General features: G+C 37.5%; 1 protein-coding gene and 1 long non-coding RNA gene across 2 annotated transcripts in view; one reads left to right on the top strand and one right to left on the bottom strand.

Annotated features, from left to right (window-relative positions):
* The first annotated feature begins 733 nt into the window (after positions 1 to 733).
* Positions 734 to 6,631, top strand: LOC107731337 (ubiquitin carboxyl-terminal hydrolase BAP1). The gene is made up of 17 exons (XM_016542391.1): positions 734 to 946; positions 1,205 to 1,234; positions 1,423 to 1,477; positions 2,130 to 2,262; positions 2,383 to 2,502; positions 2,858 to 2,919; positions 3,050 to 3,192; positions 3,275 to 3,353; positions 3,554 to 3,692; positions 3,809 to 3,953; positions 4,195 to 4,376; positions 4,454 to 4,584; positions 4,941 to 5,434; positions 5,537 to 5,757; positions 5,870 to 5,962; positions 6,042 to 6,114; positions 6,497 to 6,631. The coding sequence occupies exons 1-17, from the start codon at positions 910 to 912 to the stop codon at positions 6,628 to 6,630; spliced, it is 2,271 nt and encodes a 756-aa protein (XP_016397877.1). The 5' UTR covers positions 734 to 909; the 3' UTR covers position 6,631.
* Positions 6,632 to 13,928: 7,297 nt separating this feature from the next.
* The window catches only part of LOC107731333 (uncharacterized), a 25,400-nt gene continuing 22,781 nt past the window's right edge, over positions 13,929 to 16,547 (bottom strand). The window contains exons 2-3 of the long non-coding RNA XR_001638766.1: positions 14,156 to 14,273; positions 13,929 to 13,979 (exon numbers count right to left, since the gene is read on the bottom strand). This is a non-coding gene — a long non-coding RNA (uncharacterized LOC107731333). The remainder of the gene's footprint in view (positions 13,980 to 14,155; positions 14,274 to 16,547) is intronic.

Below are 16,547 nucleotides of genomic sequence, written 5' to 3' on the forward strand. Positions count from 1 at the left end.
TCTCTGAGCAACATGACGGTGTTTCGTTCTTGAATGAATCACTCGATTAAATGATTCGGTTCAATCGCAATGACTCACTTATTAACAGTGATTTGCAGTATGAACTGACCAGCACACAGAATATGAAGAATATTAAAAACATTAGGAGTCAGCTGTCTTCGGGAGTCCTTAAGGTACCAGCACAATAACACACTCAGCAAAATATCGTCTAATTATCGTTATCGATAAAATCCCATAAAATATCGAGATATAATTTTTTGTCAATATCGCACACCCCTAATCTAGCCTTTATAATTATTAATTTGTTTATTATTATACTAAACTATATAGATGTTATTACATATTACATATTATAGTAAATGTCTCAAACTGAATTTTCCTTATGCACTATAAGTATTCAGTAACTACAACTCACTTGTTGAAATATATTTGAACAAAAAATTATGTACAGTGATGTTTAGGCATAAATAATATCCCACATAAACGGTTTAGATAGAGATATAGGACAACCACATACAGGTACACCCAAAAAAGCAATAAGCGAATAAATAAACTGTTACGAACCCCGTTTATCACATAGACATATAAATACCTTATTTTATAAGGTATTATATTATATTATATTATATTATAAGGTATTTACATATCTATGGTTTATCATGTCAATCATCTGCCTTCAACTTCACTGCAGCACAGCGCTTCTTCACCGTAATACGTCATGACGCACGGCGCAGCGGAATGACGTCAACTACAGTCGACGGCGCTGCTCTCTATTGTTTTTACTAGCTGTCCATACCGTCCAAAGATGGATCAAATATGTACTAGGAAATGATTGATGCAGTTCTTTATAATATTGTGGACTGGTCGATGATTTAGCGGAGAGTTTTAGCGACTCTGATTTCAGCAAAAATGAACAAAGGTTGGCTGGAGTTAGAAAGTGACCCGGGTGAGTCTCTAAATAAACATTTATGCATATAATACCATTAACTATTCATCAATAATTATTTTATTATTCATAAAATATGCTGTAAGTTAACATGTCATCTCGCAATATAGTAGTTGCATTTGCTGGACTTTGAGTTGAATGAATAACAGTCAAGGCACTCATTTTAACCTCTAGTTTATCTCATAATGTGACACTTTATCTCGTATAAAGCCGTTAGTTATAATACTGTCTGTTTTCTGATGTCTCGTTCTCTTTCAGGGTTGTTCACACTCTTGGTGGAGGACTTTGGTGAGTTGATCTGTTTGGCACAGTCATGCTTTTAATGTGTCAGTTACGATCTAAATATGAGTGATGGAGTTTGAATGTGATGAAAAAATATTTGGATAAAAATATAGGGTTTTATTTTTATTAGATGGATTTAGACACTTTGAATAAATGTGGGAAGAGTGATGTATATTGCTTATGTTTGGACTCAGGTGTGAAGGGCGTTCAGGTGGAGGAGATCTATGATCTTCAGAGCAAATGTCAAAGGTGGATTAATCACGCACTTTTACTTTTTGTAATTTTTAAGTCTTTGAGCTTAATTTGTTAACATGATTAATAATTTAAATAATTGTATATAGTATTTTTTTGGTTTGTGTATACATTTATATACATTTTTATCACAATTAAATTTTGTTGTTTTAAGCCTGTATTTTTATATTTATAAAGTACTATTAATTTCATAATAATATTAATAATTTAAATATTATTTCATTTTTAAAATTTATTTTCATAATTCTATCTACATATATATATATATATATATATATCTTTGTCAAATTTAAGTCTATATATTATATTTATTAAGTAATATTAATTTCCTAATAATTTAAATATTAATTATAAATGGTTTTTGTTAACATATTTCGCTTTTAATTTGATTTTATAATTCTATCTATCTATCTTAATTCTATCTACCTATATATATATATATATATATATCTATCTTTGTCAAATTTAAGTCTATATATTATATTTATTAAGTAATATTAATTTCCTAATAATTTAAATATTAATTATAAATGGTTTTTGTTAACATATTTCGCTTTTAATTTGATTTTATAATTCTATCTATCTATCTATAATATTTTATTTTTTATTTGATTATTCTGAAGCTGTCCTGTCCTTTTCTTCCTCTCAGTCCTGTATATGGCTTCATCTTCCTCTTCAAGTGGATCGAGGAGCGAAGATCTCGACGTAAAGTCTCCACGCTGGTGGATGAAACCTCTGTTATCGATGACGAGATTGTTAATGACATGTTTTTTGCTCACCAAGTGAGTCCCTATTGATTTAGTTCATTATTTGGAGACAAACTGATAATATTTGCATTGCAACATAAATCTGCAGTTATTATCCACATTTTCTATAGTCTGTTTGTCGATTGTTGTGTGCAGCTGATACCGAACTCCTGTGCCACTCACGCTCTTCTGAGTGTGCTTCTGAACTGCAGCGGCGTGGAGCTGGGAATGACTCTGAGCCGGATGAAGACTTTCACCAAGGGCTTCAGTCCTGAGGTCAGTTATACACATAAAAACAAAAAGATCATTTTTGGACACTTAAAGAGACAGTTCACCCAAAAAATGAAAATTCTGTTATTACTCGCCCTCATGTTGTATAACTTACTTTCTGCTGTTGAACACACAAGAAGATATTTTGAAGAATGCTGGTAACCAGTTTGTTGACGGTAGCCATTAACTTCCATAGTATGAAAAAAATACTATGGAAATCAATGGCTGCCGTCAACTATTTGGTTACCTTTATCACTTTAAGTCATGTTTAAGAATGTCTGAATGTCAACAAAGTAGCATAGCACACTTATATCTTCTCCATGCCTGTTTTGAAGCACGTCTGTATGTTTTGACTTATCAGAGTAAAGGTTACGCCATTGGAAATGCTCCTGAGCTAGCAAAAGCTCACAATAGCCATGCCAGGTAGAGTCAAGCTTTAATATTACTCTCTTTTCCCCACTAACATAGAATAAGTAGATTTTGCACAAGCAATCTTCGTTGTGGTCTAAATCTGCTGTTTTATAGTTACTGTTTTTGTCTTGTTTACATGTAGACCGGAGCCGCGGCACCTGCCGGAGAAACAGAACGGCATCAGCGCCGTGCGGACGATGGAGGCGTTTCACTTTGTCAGTTACGTGCCAATCAAAGACCGGCTGTTTGAGCTGGACGGGCTGAAGGCGTATCCCATCGACCACGGTGAGAACTTAAACTCACAAAGGACAGTTTTACTGACAATCGGGAGAAGATTAGATTACAAGAATCTGTCTGTCTCCCTCAGGGCCATGGGGTGAGGATGAAGAGTGGACAGATAAAGCCAGACGGGTCATAATGGAGCGAATAGGACTGGCCACTGCTGGGTAAGAGCGAGATCAATATTCATATATATCAATATTCATATCTCTGGCCAAGAGGATATGAGGAAAATTATATATAGACGAAATTGCAATTTATTTGTGTTAAAAATGTATACATCATCAAGAATATTGCCATATTTTAATGCACTTTGTAGTTTTTTTTTCTCTCTCTAGCATATCTGATTTGTCTTCTCTCCCCTCAGAGAGCCGTACCATGACATCCGGTTCAATCTCATGGCGGTGGTTCCAGATCGCAGGATAAAATACGAGTACAAGCTAGACATCCTGAAACAGAACAGGCAGATCGTTCTGGAAGGACTCCAGCAGGTTAGGGAGAAAAAAGTGAGGAAAAGCCTTTTTTTTGTTTGAATAAAATCCAAATTTTGGAGTATCAAACATGTGAACAATTTCTCAAGGTCAGCAGTAAATGTTTCTGTACACCAATGTACGTGCTACAGGTAATTCGGATGACCCAACAAGATTCAGGCCAGGATCGAAAGCAACAAGACTCCTCCTCTTCAGAAGACACGCCCCCCGCTGTAAAAAAGGAGGAGGGGCAAGATACGCCGATAACGTTGTGTGCAGAGCAGGCCACATCCACAGGTACCCTGTTTGAATTTAACCTAATTTGAATGTTTTATATGTATTTAAAATGAGAACCGTTTGATTAAGGCCTGTTATTGCCAAGAATGACATGTGTGGAGAAATAAGTCAATTTTTGCCTCAAAACACACAACAGTCTGTGTGAATAGGTCTTTATAGTCATGTATAAATATAGTTTAAGTGTTATTCAATTATGTAGGGATTCAAAAAAGAATCTAAAACATGTCCCACGATACTTCAGAAACTCAGGAAGGAGCCGTTGCTTTACCAAGTCCCGCTGGAAAAGTCAGACCCATGGCTAAGCCTGCCACCTTGCCAAAAGGGGGCGCTCCGCCACCAGCACCTCTACCTGTTCCCAACCCCATCGTCCAGCGTCTGCCAGCCTTCCTGGACAACCACAACTACGCCAAGTCACCCATGCAGGTAAGATCGGTTACAGTTCAGGATATCTGGAATAGTTAGTATATGTGCTTTCATTCCATAAGCTTGCTGATTGGCAGGAAGAGGAGGATCTTGCTGCGGGTGTGGGTCGCTCACGCCTACCTGGCCCCCCAAAGCCCCCTTATTCTGATGACGAGGATGACGAGGATGACGAAGAGGAGGAGTATAGCACTTCAGGTGCCACAAGCAGGTATAAAACTAAGAAAGTGTTGAATTTCCACATTAAATTCTAACATATTTAAATGTGTTCTTGCAGTGGTAACAAACCTCCAGTACTCAAGAGGGCAATAGAGTTCCTTCAAATGTCTGTATTGAGAAACTGAAAGTGTTATTATTCAGCTAAATATAAACATAGTGACAACTTAACAACCTTTACCTAACTTGCTTGGCAACTTTTTTTACCATGACAGTAGTAAGTAGTAGAAAATTACAGTAGAAGAAGAAAAATTGCGCAAAAGCCCGCAATAGCGGCAATGACATATTTGCATTCATGTACTTACATAGAGTACTTTTTGGACCTTCATTGGTTGTCTGTGTGATCGGCAGGGCCCGAAGAAAGATTGGTCTACGTACACGCACCATGGGCCGCAGTGGAGTGGGTGCGGTTGCGGCAATGGAGGGTCAGCTAGCACTCAGTGTTTTAGCTGAGAAACTCAAGAAGGAAGTCCAAAGGAAGGACTCCATGGCAACAACGGTTTCCACACCTCTGAATGTACGTACCGAGGGTCGCACAGGTGGAATCAGCATCACCTCGGCCTGCCAGCCATCGCCCACGCCCAGTAACGAAAGCACGGATACGGCCTCAGAAATCGGCAGCGCATTCAACTCACCATTGCGCTCTCCCGCACGATCGCAAGCAGCTACACGTCCCTCCAGCCCTGTGGTGCCCCACTTGAGTCGTGTTTTGTTTGGAGAAGAGGAGGGGCTGCTCAGGTTAGACGCCCGACACAATCGAGCCGTCCGGGACTTGGGGGCGCTAGTGAGTTCCACAATACTGCGACTGCAAGAGGATGGCGCTATGTACGCCTTGCCACCTACAGGTACTTGTTCACAAAACAGTGAGATTTTATCAACTGAAATTTCTTTCGCAGAAGACTTTTTTTTTGCACACTGGTTTGGGTAACCTCAATCTCATTTGACAGAAATGTTGGAAGGGTTAAAGAAAGTAGGCGGTGCGGAAAAGAAAGAAAAAGAGGAGACGACTGGTCAAGGAGGAGAAGAGGAGGTGAAGGAAGGACCATCGGTGGAGATGAAACAGGAGGACGTCAAAGAGTCAGTGGATGTCAAACCCGAAAAGGAGAACCTGCCGTCCGCCAATGCTGAAACCAGCACCAAACCTCCTGGAGAAAAATATACTCCAAAAGTAAGACACCAGCTATTTGTTTTCTTTCTGCATCACTCTGTTTCTCATTAGCAACGTTTGCTACGAGTTAATGATGCAACTTTCCATGAACTTGAGGGTTTCTCTCACACAGGAGTTGTTGGCCTTGCTGAAGTACTTGGAAGCAGACATTGCCAACTATGAAGTGTGTTTGAAAGAAGAAGTGGAGAAAAGGAAAAAGTATAAGGTAAGGTTTCCTGTGAAGAAGAAAATGATTTCACAGGACTTTCCAGAATGATTTTCTGATGATTTTTGTCCTTTTTCAGATCGATGACCAAAGGAGGACTCATAACTACGATGAATTCATCTGCACCTTCATATCAATGCTGGCACAAGAAGGTAAAAAAAATTTCTTTCTACCCTGGAGTGCGAAATAAGATGTTTTCGAGAATCTTCATATGTCACAAAAATGGCAGCGTGAAAGTTCTGCTAAACGTCTCCTTTTGTGTTCCATGAAAGAAAGAAAGTCTTATGGACTGGAACAGCATGAAAGTAAATAAGGAAGCTATTCCTTTAGTCCAGTGGTTCCCAACCATGTTCCTGGACCCTTCCAACACTGCACATGATCTTCTTAATCAAACACACTTGATTCAGGTCATCAGCTCAGTAGACACTCGGGTGTCAGACAAAGGAGACATTCAAAATGTCCAGTGTTGGGAGGGCTTCAGGAACATGGTTGGGAACCTCTGCTTAAATCAAATGTCCTTTCTGTGTTTTGTAGGTATGTTGGCGAGTCTGGTGGAGCAGAACATCTCTGTGCGTCGCAGACAGGGCGTAAGCATTGGCCGGCTCCACAAACAACGCAAACCCGACCGGCGGAAACGTTCACGACCGTACAAAGCCAAGCGCCAATAAATGCTAAAAAAGAACCGAATGGCAGCAAATCGACAACACAATCTTTCTGAAGCATTGTCCAGAGACATTTCTGAAGATGAACAATGATACCAAACACCTCATTGACAGTGTTAGATATTGATTAAAATATTGTTTTGTCTAGCTTTGTTTCACATAATAAACCCATATAAAAGTACATCACCACTTCTAAACCAAATTGGTGATGCGCAGAAGATGTTTAGAGATACTGAACCATTTTTCATGTTGCCATATGGAATCATTACTTCATGTGCTGTATCAAGCTAATCATTAAACCAACAATCACTGGAGCGCCAAATTGGGAAAATGGCTGAGTATCTTGACTGAGTATCAGGACTGGGCTGATTCAGGCTCTAAATTACAAAGATTCCAAGGAATATTAATCTCCAGAAATCCTAAATATCTACTCAAGGTGCTACCAAAGATGACGGTGCTCCAGGTTCACTCAAACAGTGCTGGGTATATCTGTCGTTAACAAATAGACCAATCTGTATGGAATTCTAGAGATACGCTTTTCGAAGTTCACCGCCGTTTTGTTCGTAAGTATAGTAGACAAAAAGGATCCAAGATTGGTACGGCCACCGTCACGTTTTAAGACTGTAAACTTGGCTGGTTTGTGAATGTGTATTGGTTCATTTCAAACAAATCATTGCTGCAAGAGTTAAATAAGAAATGTTTTTGTTTAAAAATTTACTTGTTCTTCAGAATTTTCTGGAAGATTGTTTTTGTTGGTGAGGAATAGGCCAGTGGGTTTTGTCTCAAACATGTTCTGTTTGTTTGTACATATGTATTTGTGTATTATCTGATGTCCACACATGACTGTCAGGTCTAGACATTGAAATAAATGTTTCGAATTACTCTGGTGATATTGAGTTCGTTGTGAGAAGCGTCTTGCTTGGATAGGACTAGTCTTCACACGTGTAGTGAACATAACAGCGAAAAAAAAAAAACACCTTCCGCCACCACCAAACACCAATTAAACACCAATTTAATTAGGTTAAATTGAAAATGTGTAGTAATTTGCTCATATATTTTGCTCGATATTCCCCTCATTTATGTTTTATGTGTTTCCAAATTTTGAGTGATTTGTCCTATTTTTCTAAACACTGTTTTTGTTGCTGCATAAACGCCAGCGAAAGCACGTGTTATTTTCCACGTGGAGAAAGTTGTTTGTGCAAGTACACTTGTTGAAATTATGTTATAAATGTTTCCCTATTGTTATTAATGATCAAAGTGTTTACGGTGCTTAAACTGTAATATGACCAGTAATACTTCAAACAAGTAAAGATGTTAGATCCTTGAACGAAGTGTTCATTTCAGTCGAATCTTTTTAAAGAATCAGTTGAACCGATTCACAAAAAATGGGGACATGTCATTTGGACATGTCAGACTCCTGAATGAATATTAGTATTGAATTTGAGTGTTTAATGTAAATGCAAATTATATTCTTTGAAAGAACCGAGTCAGATTTTTTTTATGTGTTTACATGCAGTAGTTTTTTTTTTTTGGTTCACACTTTTGATGTTTTTGTCATTAAAATGCTAATATATTGTGTGTGTGCAAGACTTTTCTTGTTTTTCTCGTTAATAAATTACTGAAAATAAAATACTGAATGGCTGCTGAGTTGCTTATACAACCAATAACTGACTAAACAGAAAAGTTTTAATATTGGCAAAATATTGGTCAAAACGATTATTAGTCTGATTTAAATGTGGTTAAAGGGTGTTTCTAGATTGTCTCTGAAACATTTGAACAGTGATGATTTACTCCAAACTTCAAAACAAGTGATTCCTAACAAACAAAGGTTCACAAATTGAATTACTTTTAAAATGGCTCACATTTCCTCTGTTTTATTTGTTTAGGCTTTGAGATTTGCGGCATGTACAAGAAAGACTCTGTAGTGTGTGAGTTCTGCTGTGGGACCTGTGATGAGAACTACTGCTGCTCTGATCCACAAAAAAGATTGACCATTGAAGAACAAAGTGACTGTCTTTTGTAAGGAATGACTTTTTTCTTTCTTAATATAAATCAGAGCTAAGTGTTTTACATTTCTCCCTCACCAGCTGTTACCACTGGGTATTTATTCTGATCATTTTGCGATAATTTATAATATTTTCTAAACAGATTGTTAGAATCATGCACAACCAATCTGTTTAGTCTGTAGACACTAACTACTAATACTAAATACATTTCAAACACCATTTAAAAAATATATATGAAAAATTCCATATGGAACTTATAGTGAATTAATCTTGTTATTTATATGAAAACGTTTGTATAAATGGTTCATTTTTGGTACAAGCAAGTAGATTTATACATAATAGAGCGCCATCAAACTAAGTTTTGGACAGAGCTGCCATTATTTTGTGAGATTGAGAGAACAGGAACCCTAAAGGAAATACCTTCTTGCAATCATTTCCCTCTACAGTCCCAAGACGACAAAGGATTTGTCTAGTGAACATGTCGAATACAATCACAGCTGAATCTTAGGCTCTGTTTACACACAAGTCAATGGCTGAAACAGATTTTATCTCCATTTGTAAACTATTATTGCATTTTTTCGCCATTATCTGTCCAAAACGCTATTGACGCTGTTTCTATTGCCGTCTGTGCCTCCATACTAGGGATTGGAGTCATCATCATTTTATTCATCATCTGCTGGGTCTGTCCATGCTGCTGTCTCTATAAGAGGTTCAGAAGTCCTAGACGTAAGTGTCAATGTTTATACGTCAAAATGGCCGAATGTTTTTAGAACCTCATCCCAACCTTGCTCCACCTTTGATTCTTCACGCAGCTGTGACTACAACATCTACAGTCGTGACGACACAATACCTTCCGCAGCCTTCAGCTGTCGTTCAGGGCGGTTGGTACCTTCCGTACCAGGCTTTGCCAAATAACCCACCTTACGGAGGCCAACCGACGCCAACTGGACCACCACCCTCATATCAGGAGGCTGGTAAGATCTGCAAACGAGATGACCAAGACTATTTGAGCCAAGATGGCAAACCATCAAAATGATTGCTGTCTTTGGTTTTCCAGTAGGTCCAGGGCATCCTGTTCCCATCCAGGTTGCGTATGATGGTGGTCAGGCCATGTACCCTCTACAGTCTATACCTCACCTCAACCAGTGTACAACCCAGCTTGCTTGGAATCACAGATTGCACCAGTTCAGTTGGTCAAGACCAGTAACTAAACCAAAACCGCTGGATCATGGAGGGTTATGCATTTCTGCGTTGCTTTTGTAAATTGTGCAGCTACTGTGGACACTATCCTACAATGGCGCTGAGAATACAAGTATTGTTGTTCATTAGTATTGCTATATTTATGCTCTCTTATTCACCATTGTTGTTTATACTTGCTTTAAAGCTGCAGTCCGTAACTTTTTTTGGTTAAAAATGATCCGAAATCAATATTTGAGCAAGTACATAACCAGCCAGTGTTCAAAACTATCGCCTTACTTTAGCCCGATTCACAATGGTTATCTTATAATAATGTTTTCTAATTTGAGTGGTACGGGTAGGTTTTCGCGGGAAATTCGAGCATGGCACTGCGTCATTACGTCACTTCTGTAAACATAAAGAAGCTGTCCCGGCTACTAGGCTATCGCATGTGAGGATCCTGCAGGTGGCGGATCGTTTATAGCCTTTTCTCACAGCAGCTGGAATAATTAAATGTATGATTTTGATGGCGGATTGTAATCCAGAAAGGACTGTGTGTTTATTAAACACATGTGAATGAAATTAAATTATATTCCAGTTTTAAATGTGCTTCTGATTACAGATAGCCTGGGATTACAAAAGATTTGTATTTTAAAGACAACCAGTTCAAAGGGAGCATAATTTGCTTTTTGGGTTAAAATAATTTCTTAATATGAAATTCGAATGGTATGACAATTAGAGATTAGACTGTACTGAAATTGAAATCTACACGCTAATGCACACTATATTCACATAGTCACGTAATGCTGATTTTGTTAACATTAACAATTTGAGAATAGAGTATAACAATAATAACGGTTTGATGTGATATGAGCTAACCGATCTTTAGATTAAATCACCATTGGTAGCGCGATTTCTTGTAATGCTTTTTTCCTCAGTTGGTCAGAACAAACGTGGCAGACTTGTTACTTACTTGTTCAGATGACAATATACGGTGAAAATACCTATTTGGGTCATATATTCCAAGACGTTGGCTAGAATCTGTGATTGGCTAGAATCTGTGATTTCGCAAGTTAAATTGTTAATTTGTTTATCGATTAATTTCATGCCAATCAAACTAAGCAAGAGTCAAGTTGACTATCAGAGTTAAGAAGAAGAAGAAGAAGAAGAAATTGTTTTGCATCTAGTTTATTTAATCTCTCACAATTTTCTTGAAGATTTTGTTGGAGAGCAGTGGGTTTTGTTTTAGACATGTTCTATTTGTATTTATATGATTGTGTACTTAAAGTCAATATGCTTCACACGTTACATTGGTGGTTTTTGGTTTTGTTGAGAGTTTCTTGTATGGGGGGGCACTACAGCCACTAACCAGGATTGTTTGAGTTACAACAGCAAGATAAACGTGGTTTAATTGGTCCTGCAGTCTCCGGAAATACACGATCAGCACGAAACGAGCTCTTGAAAAGGAAGAGCTGCTATGCCTACAACAATACTGTTCTTCTGCTCTTTACTGCAGTTTTATTCGCGGTGACCGTAAGTGTCTAATTGTTTGTTTAATCAAATTGGTAAGCACTGCATAAGAAAAAATCTGTAAAAATATTTTTTCACGATTCTCCTGTATCTGTATCCTGTTATTATTGTAAAAGTTCAATAAACAGGAAAAAAAAAATCTGTAGAAAAAACGGAAAAGATACTGGTCATATTCTGCGAAGGACGTTATCCGCATTTACAATTTTAACATTTAACTCTAAATCACAATGCAATGCGTAATTAAAAATACAGGTAAAACACCCGTGAAGAACCAATACAAAATTTTTCTTCACATTAACACAATCGCTACATAATGCCCTATTTAACGGACTTTTCTTAAAGTGTTTCTTAACTACGAATACAGCATGGATGTCACATGTTTCAGGATTTATTTTACTAATGTATGTTCTAGGTGTTTTCAAAGCTTTCCATTTGTCATATACGCATCGTTTTTCAAAGTATTGCGAGTGTATAATTGCTGTTTTCAGTCCTAAAACCCTTAAATATTTCTTGCCAATTATTTAGAAAATATAAAGACATGAAACGTGAGTATTATTATTACTTATAAACTTTAACATCTAGGCTACACTAAACATGTTAGCTAAGCTTGATTCCTGAACGAATCTTTGCTTTGAGTCGGGTCTTTTCAATGACTCAATCAAACTGGCTAACAAAAATGGTCTGAATGATTTGTTCATCAATTCGACTCAAGATCCGACTCATAATGATCCAGCTTATTGAACAGAGAGCCGTCTTGATGTCAAAATTATGAATTTTAGTTAATTTTAGTAGATTATTTGTATGAACTGATGGACGGAAGTAGGTCGATTTTTTTTTTCTGCGCGTTTAGTTTTTTCAAAAAAATAACCAAGGATGCAGAAAAATGTTTGTCTTTTATAAGGAAAATTGAGGACGAACCTCATTAGCTGTAACTCGTGTAGTAATTCTGATAATTTTTTATTTAATTATCAGAATAATAAATTTTATTCTGATAAACCAACACTGAGTGAAAATTGGTCCAATGCTTGTTATTCAATGTAGCGAATCAGCTCATGGGGAAATATGAATAATTAATCATAACTAGTTATAATTAATTATAAATATTTAGATCCGCTGTAGATATTTACTTGACCTCTCAGGGTCAACTGTCTGTCAATTCTAAGAACGTTAATTTCCTGGTTAAGGGAAATAACTTTCTTACTGTACAACTCTACACAGAGCCTGCAGCATAAATCTGCATGATTAGGGACGCCAGTTATGAGTAAACAATGAACAACGTCAAGTGTGATACAAAACTTTATTAACTACATAAACACTTAAAAAAAAAACTAGTCTAACATACACCTACACATACACACACACACACACACGCATACAGTTGGTATAGGAAAGGGTTAAAAGCTTAACGCAGTAAAGAGAAGAGAAAAAAGAATATGAAGTTATGGAACCATTTGCATATTCAGCAGATCTACCGCCTGAAGGAAACATCAGATTCTTAGTTCAAAAACACCTTTGTAAAAAGGTGCAAATGATACCTAATGTATCAATTAATAAGACTAAGTTTGAATACTTGCACGTCTCGTCTGTCTGAAAGAGAGGCTTGATGCAATCTGAAGGTTCAAGTTGATCTTTGCTGAAGTTGGTTGATGAAAAAGAACCAGTTTGAGTCAGAGAATCTTGGTGAATGGAAATTCAAGGCCGAAGGCCTGGCACAAAACTTAGGATGTCCTGGAGCGTTGTAGCTCACATCTTCTCAAAACCTAACAGAACCACCGACTCTCGGGCGGGTCACTGATGTGAGGCCTTTAAGGTCTGAGAAGATTCACGCCTCTCAAGATGGCTTGTCCAATGAGAAAGGCTGACGTCCCAAGCAGGAGGTTGGACATACTGGGGATTTTTATGACCCTTTGTGTGAAAGCATGGTAATTTGCATACGGAACTTGAATCGAAATTACTAAAGATTCTCAGGACACTAATATATTGCCTATGTACCAACATATAATATACACGCTCGTTTAGATCATCAGAAGGCGAATTCATAGATACTAAACATGGTAGGATTACATATAGGCAAGATAACAGGAATGGGTTCCATCATAAGCATGCATAGAATAGTCTAAAAATATCAAAGACAACATACACAATGACCTGAAGGATATGTGTGTTCATTCAAAGAAAGGTTTTCCTATGGATTAATTAGAAAAGAGTCAATTTCTACACTGTGCACTGTGTCTCTTCCTATGGAAAAGGCAGTGATTTTCCCTACTCACATTCCATTAGGTCGTAAATGTATCTGGTGTCAGGGTTGCCATGGTAACCAGGGTCCTGGGCCTTGTTCACAGACAACTTGGCACCCAGTATGTTTATTGGGTGAGGGGTCTGTGAATGTTTGTTAATCTAATGAATAATTGATTTGTTAAATCAAATGAAAAATGGTGTGTCTGATTGGTCCAGACGCTACATCAAAGACTGAATTGGTTGTTTGAAACCTGTAACACTCAGTTTCTAATGTTTATTTTCCCTAATCTGTCCAGAAGCAAAACCTTAAAATATTCAAGTCACTCTCCCCATCGAATGGAAAACATTATCATTGTGACCATAGTGTTTTTCGTGATGGCCTTTATTGTGTTCATCTCCTGCTGCCTGAGTAAAAGTATGAGAAAATGTATGCGTAAGTGTCAGTATTTGTGTACAAAGAGCTGCATGTGGGTTTTGTTCATACTAAATGCTGCCTTTTGATTCATCTTTTGTAGAACATATGGTGTCAAGAATTACCGTCATGATTGCACAATACCATTCACAGGGGAGTCAGTACTCACCTTACCAGGCTAATAACCTTCTCCCAGCTTATGGATTGCAACCCATTCCGACTGGACCAACTCTGGGACCACCATATGTACCAGGACCACCACCCACATATCTGGAGGCTGGTAAGATCTGCAAACATATACCTGTTTAATAATAAGAATAAAGCCTAGCACATTCTACAAGGCCAAATGTTGTTAAACTTTTATTGTTTTAAGTCTGTGACAAGACGTTCATGTTGCAACAAAATCGCCATACTTGTACTTAATATACATAAAGGGATAATTCACCCAAAAATGAAAATTCTGTCATCATTTACTCACCCTCAAGCACAAAAGAAGATATGTTGAAGAATGTTGGTAACCAGACGGTTGACGGTAGCCACTGACTTCCATAGTATTTATTTTCCATACCATGGAAGTCAATGGCTACTGTCAACTGTTACCAACATTCTTCAACATATCCTCTTTTGTGCTTGAGGGTGATTAAATGATGACAGAATTTTCATTTTGGTTGAACTATTGCTAAATCTAGCCGACCCATCTTTAAGTGTGTGCGCTCCGTCTTCGACAAAAAAGACAGCAACAAGGAGCCACTTAAAATGTGAGTGAAAGTACAGAGCCAAAAACTGTGGAAGCTCAAAACTGCCTAAACTTCTTTTTTATTGTCACAGAACTATTTGTTCACATGCCAAGAATAAATTCTTGCGTAACTATGTGTGTGAGTTTTTGAGAATAGGATTGTGGTGACTGGGCGAGATGAATGATTTTGCAATCGCGTGACTGACGCAGACAACTGAACATAAGAAACTTTACATTACATGAGAAATAAAGGGGGAAAAATCAATCCTATCTTTAATTACCGAACAACTGGTTTTCGTTTTCCAGCAGGTCAGTTTCCTGCTCCCTTCAGCCAGGCTGCATATGACGGATGTCAGATCATGTACGCTCTACATACACCTCACCTCAACCGCCATACAACCCCGATTACGTGAAATCACCAGAGACCAGTTAACCCCCCCACCACCACCACACACACACAAAAAATGGCCAGTTATCAACACTGTATTGTGGAGGGTTTCGCATTCCCGCGCTTCTTCTACAGACTCTGAAAAGATTGTGTTGAGAATAAAAGTATTGTTGTTGTTCATGTGCATTTGCCATTGCTAAGTTAATACTTGCTTTGTGAACTTTTTTACTCCAGTCATGACCCACTGTTTGTTTGTTTCTCTTCATTTGAACCAAATTTGCTCTCAGTGTTTTGACACCTTTTGTTGTATGGCCTTTTGTTTAATGGTCAATAAATGGCATCTTAAACAAAAATTTTTAATGGTCAAAAGTTAATGCATCATCTCTAAGTGTGAAAACAATCCTTTGTACAATTTTATTGTAGTTTTTGAACATTATTCTATTAAACAAATCAACCAGCCACTGGCCAACTTCAGACTTACGGTGAATAAATAGCAAAAATCTTAAACTGAACTGCTCTCCATGTGTGAAAACAATCTTGCACCATCTTAAGACTATTTTTATTGTATATTTTGGACATACTCTTAAAGATAAAGGTTCTTCACTGGCATTAATGGTTCCACAAAGAACTTATAACATACATAGAACCTTTACATCACACAAAACAAATGGTTCTTTATAGCGGAGGAAGGTGTTCTCTAAATATTCATATATATATTATTTTGTAACCTTTATTTTTAAAGGGGTGGTTGATTGCGATTTCACTTTTTTAACGTTAGTTAGTGTCTAATGTTGCTGTTTGACTCAGCTCCAAAACTGAACTGTTACAATTATACACTTATTTTCACATAGCTATGAGAAGAGTTAAACATGGACGCGCGTGCAGTTGCCTTACTATTAAAGCTTTAATCAGGATAAAACTGTATATTATAAGCAGTAGCATTTACAAATAACAGCGTATCTAAAAGTATGAGACAACAACAAACAAAAAACATAGTCCTACCATTAAAAGCCATGCTTGCACACTGTAGGGATGTGCATCTCATGACTCAAGCCGATACGATAAGCATCTCGATACGATACATTAAAGATACATATGAAGCAGCTACCGATGCGATGCGATATGATTCACCCCTATTACGATGCAATGCGATCCGATTTCGATTCGATTCAACACAATGCGATTTGATACAATATGATGCAATGGAGAAAATATGATCACATTTAATGTCTTGAGGCAAGTTTCATAAAACAAGTTAACCAAATAAGCCAGGCTTATTTCAGTTAGTCTGACTCATTGTCAAATGATTAGGTTCCATAAAGCAAATTTAACATAGGCCTAGATCAAGCTTAGTCACTGTGGCAACTTATGCTGGGAAACTAACCTGGTCTAAAGCAGGCTAACTGTCAGGCTAAGCTAAGCTCCTCTAACACTGAC

The sequence above is a fragment of the Sinocyclocheilus rhinocerous genome, unplaced genomic scaffold, assembly GCF_001515625.1.
Source record: "Sinocyclocheilus rhinocerous isolate Xijiao unplaced genomic scaffold, SAMN03320098_v1.1 scaffold3173, whole genome shotgun sequence".
In the NCBI taxonomy this organism is placed as follows: domain Eukaryota; kingdom Metazoa; phylum Chordata; class Actinopteri; order Cypriniformes; family Cyprinidae; genus Sinocyclocheilus; species Sinocyclocheilus rhinocerous.

Coding starts and splice junctions, on each gene's coding strand:
- LOC107731337 (XM_016542391.1), top strand. CDS start 910: ATGAACAAAGGTTGGCTGGAGTTAGAAAGTGACCCGG. Junction 2,920..3,049: donor GCTCACAATAGCCATGCCAG/GTAGAGTCAAGC, acceptor GTTTACATGTAG/ACCGGAGCCGCGGCACCTGC. Junction 5,758..5,869: donor GAGAAAAATATACTCCAAAA/GTAAGACACCAG, acceptor TCTCTCACACAG/GAGTTGTTGGCCTTGCTGAA.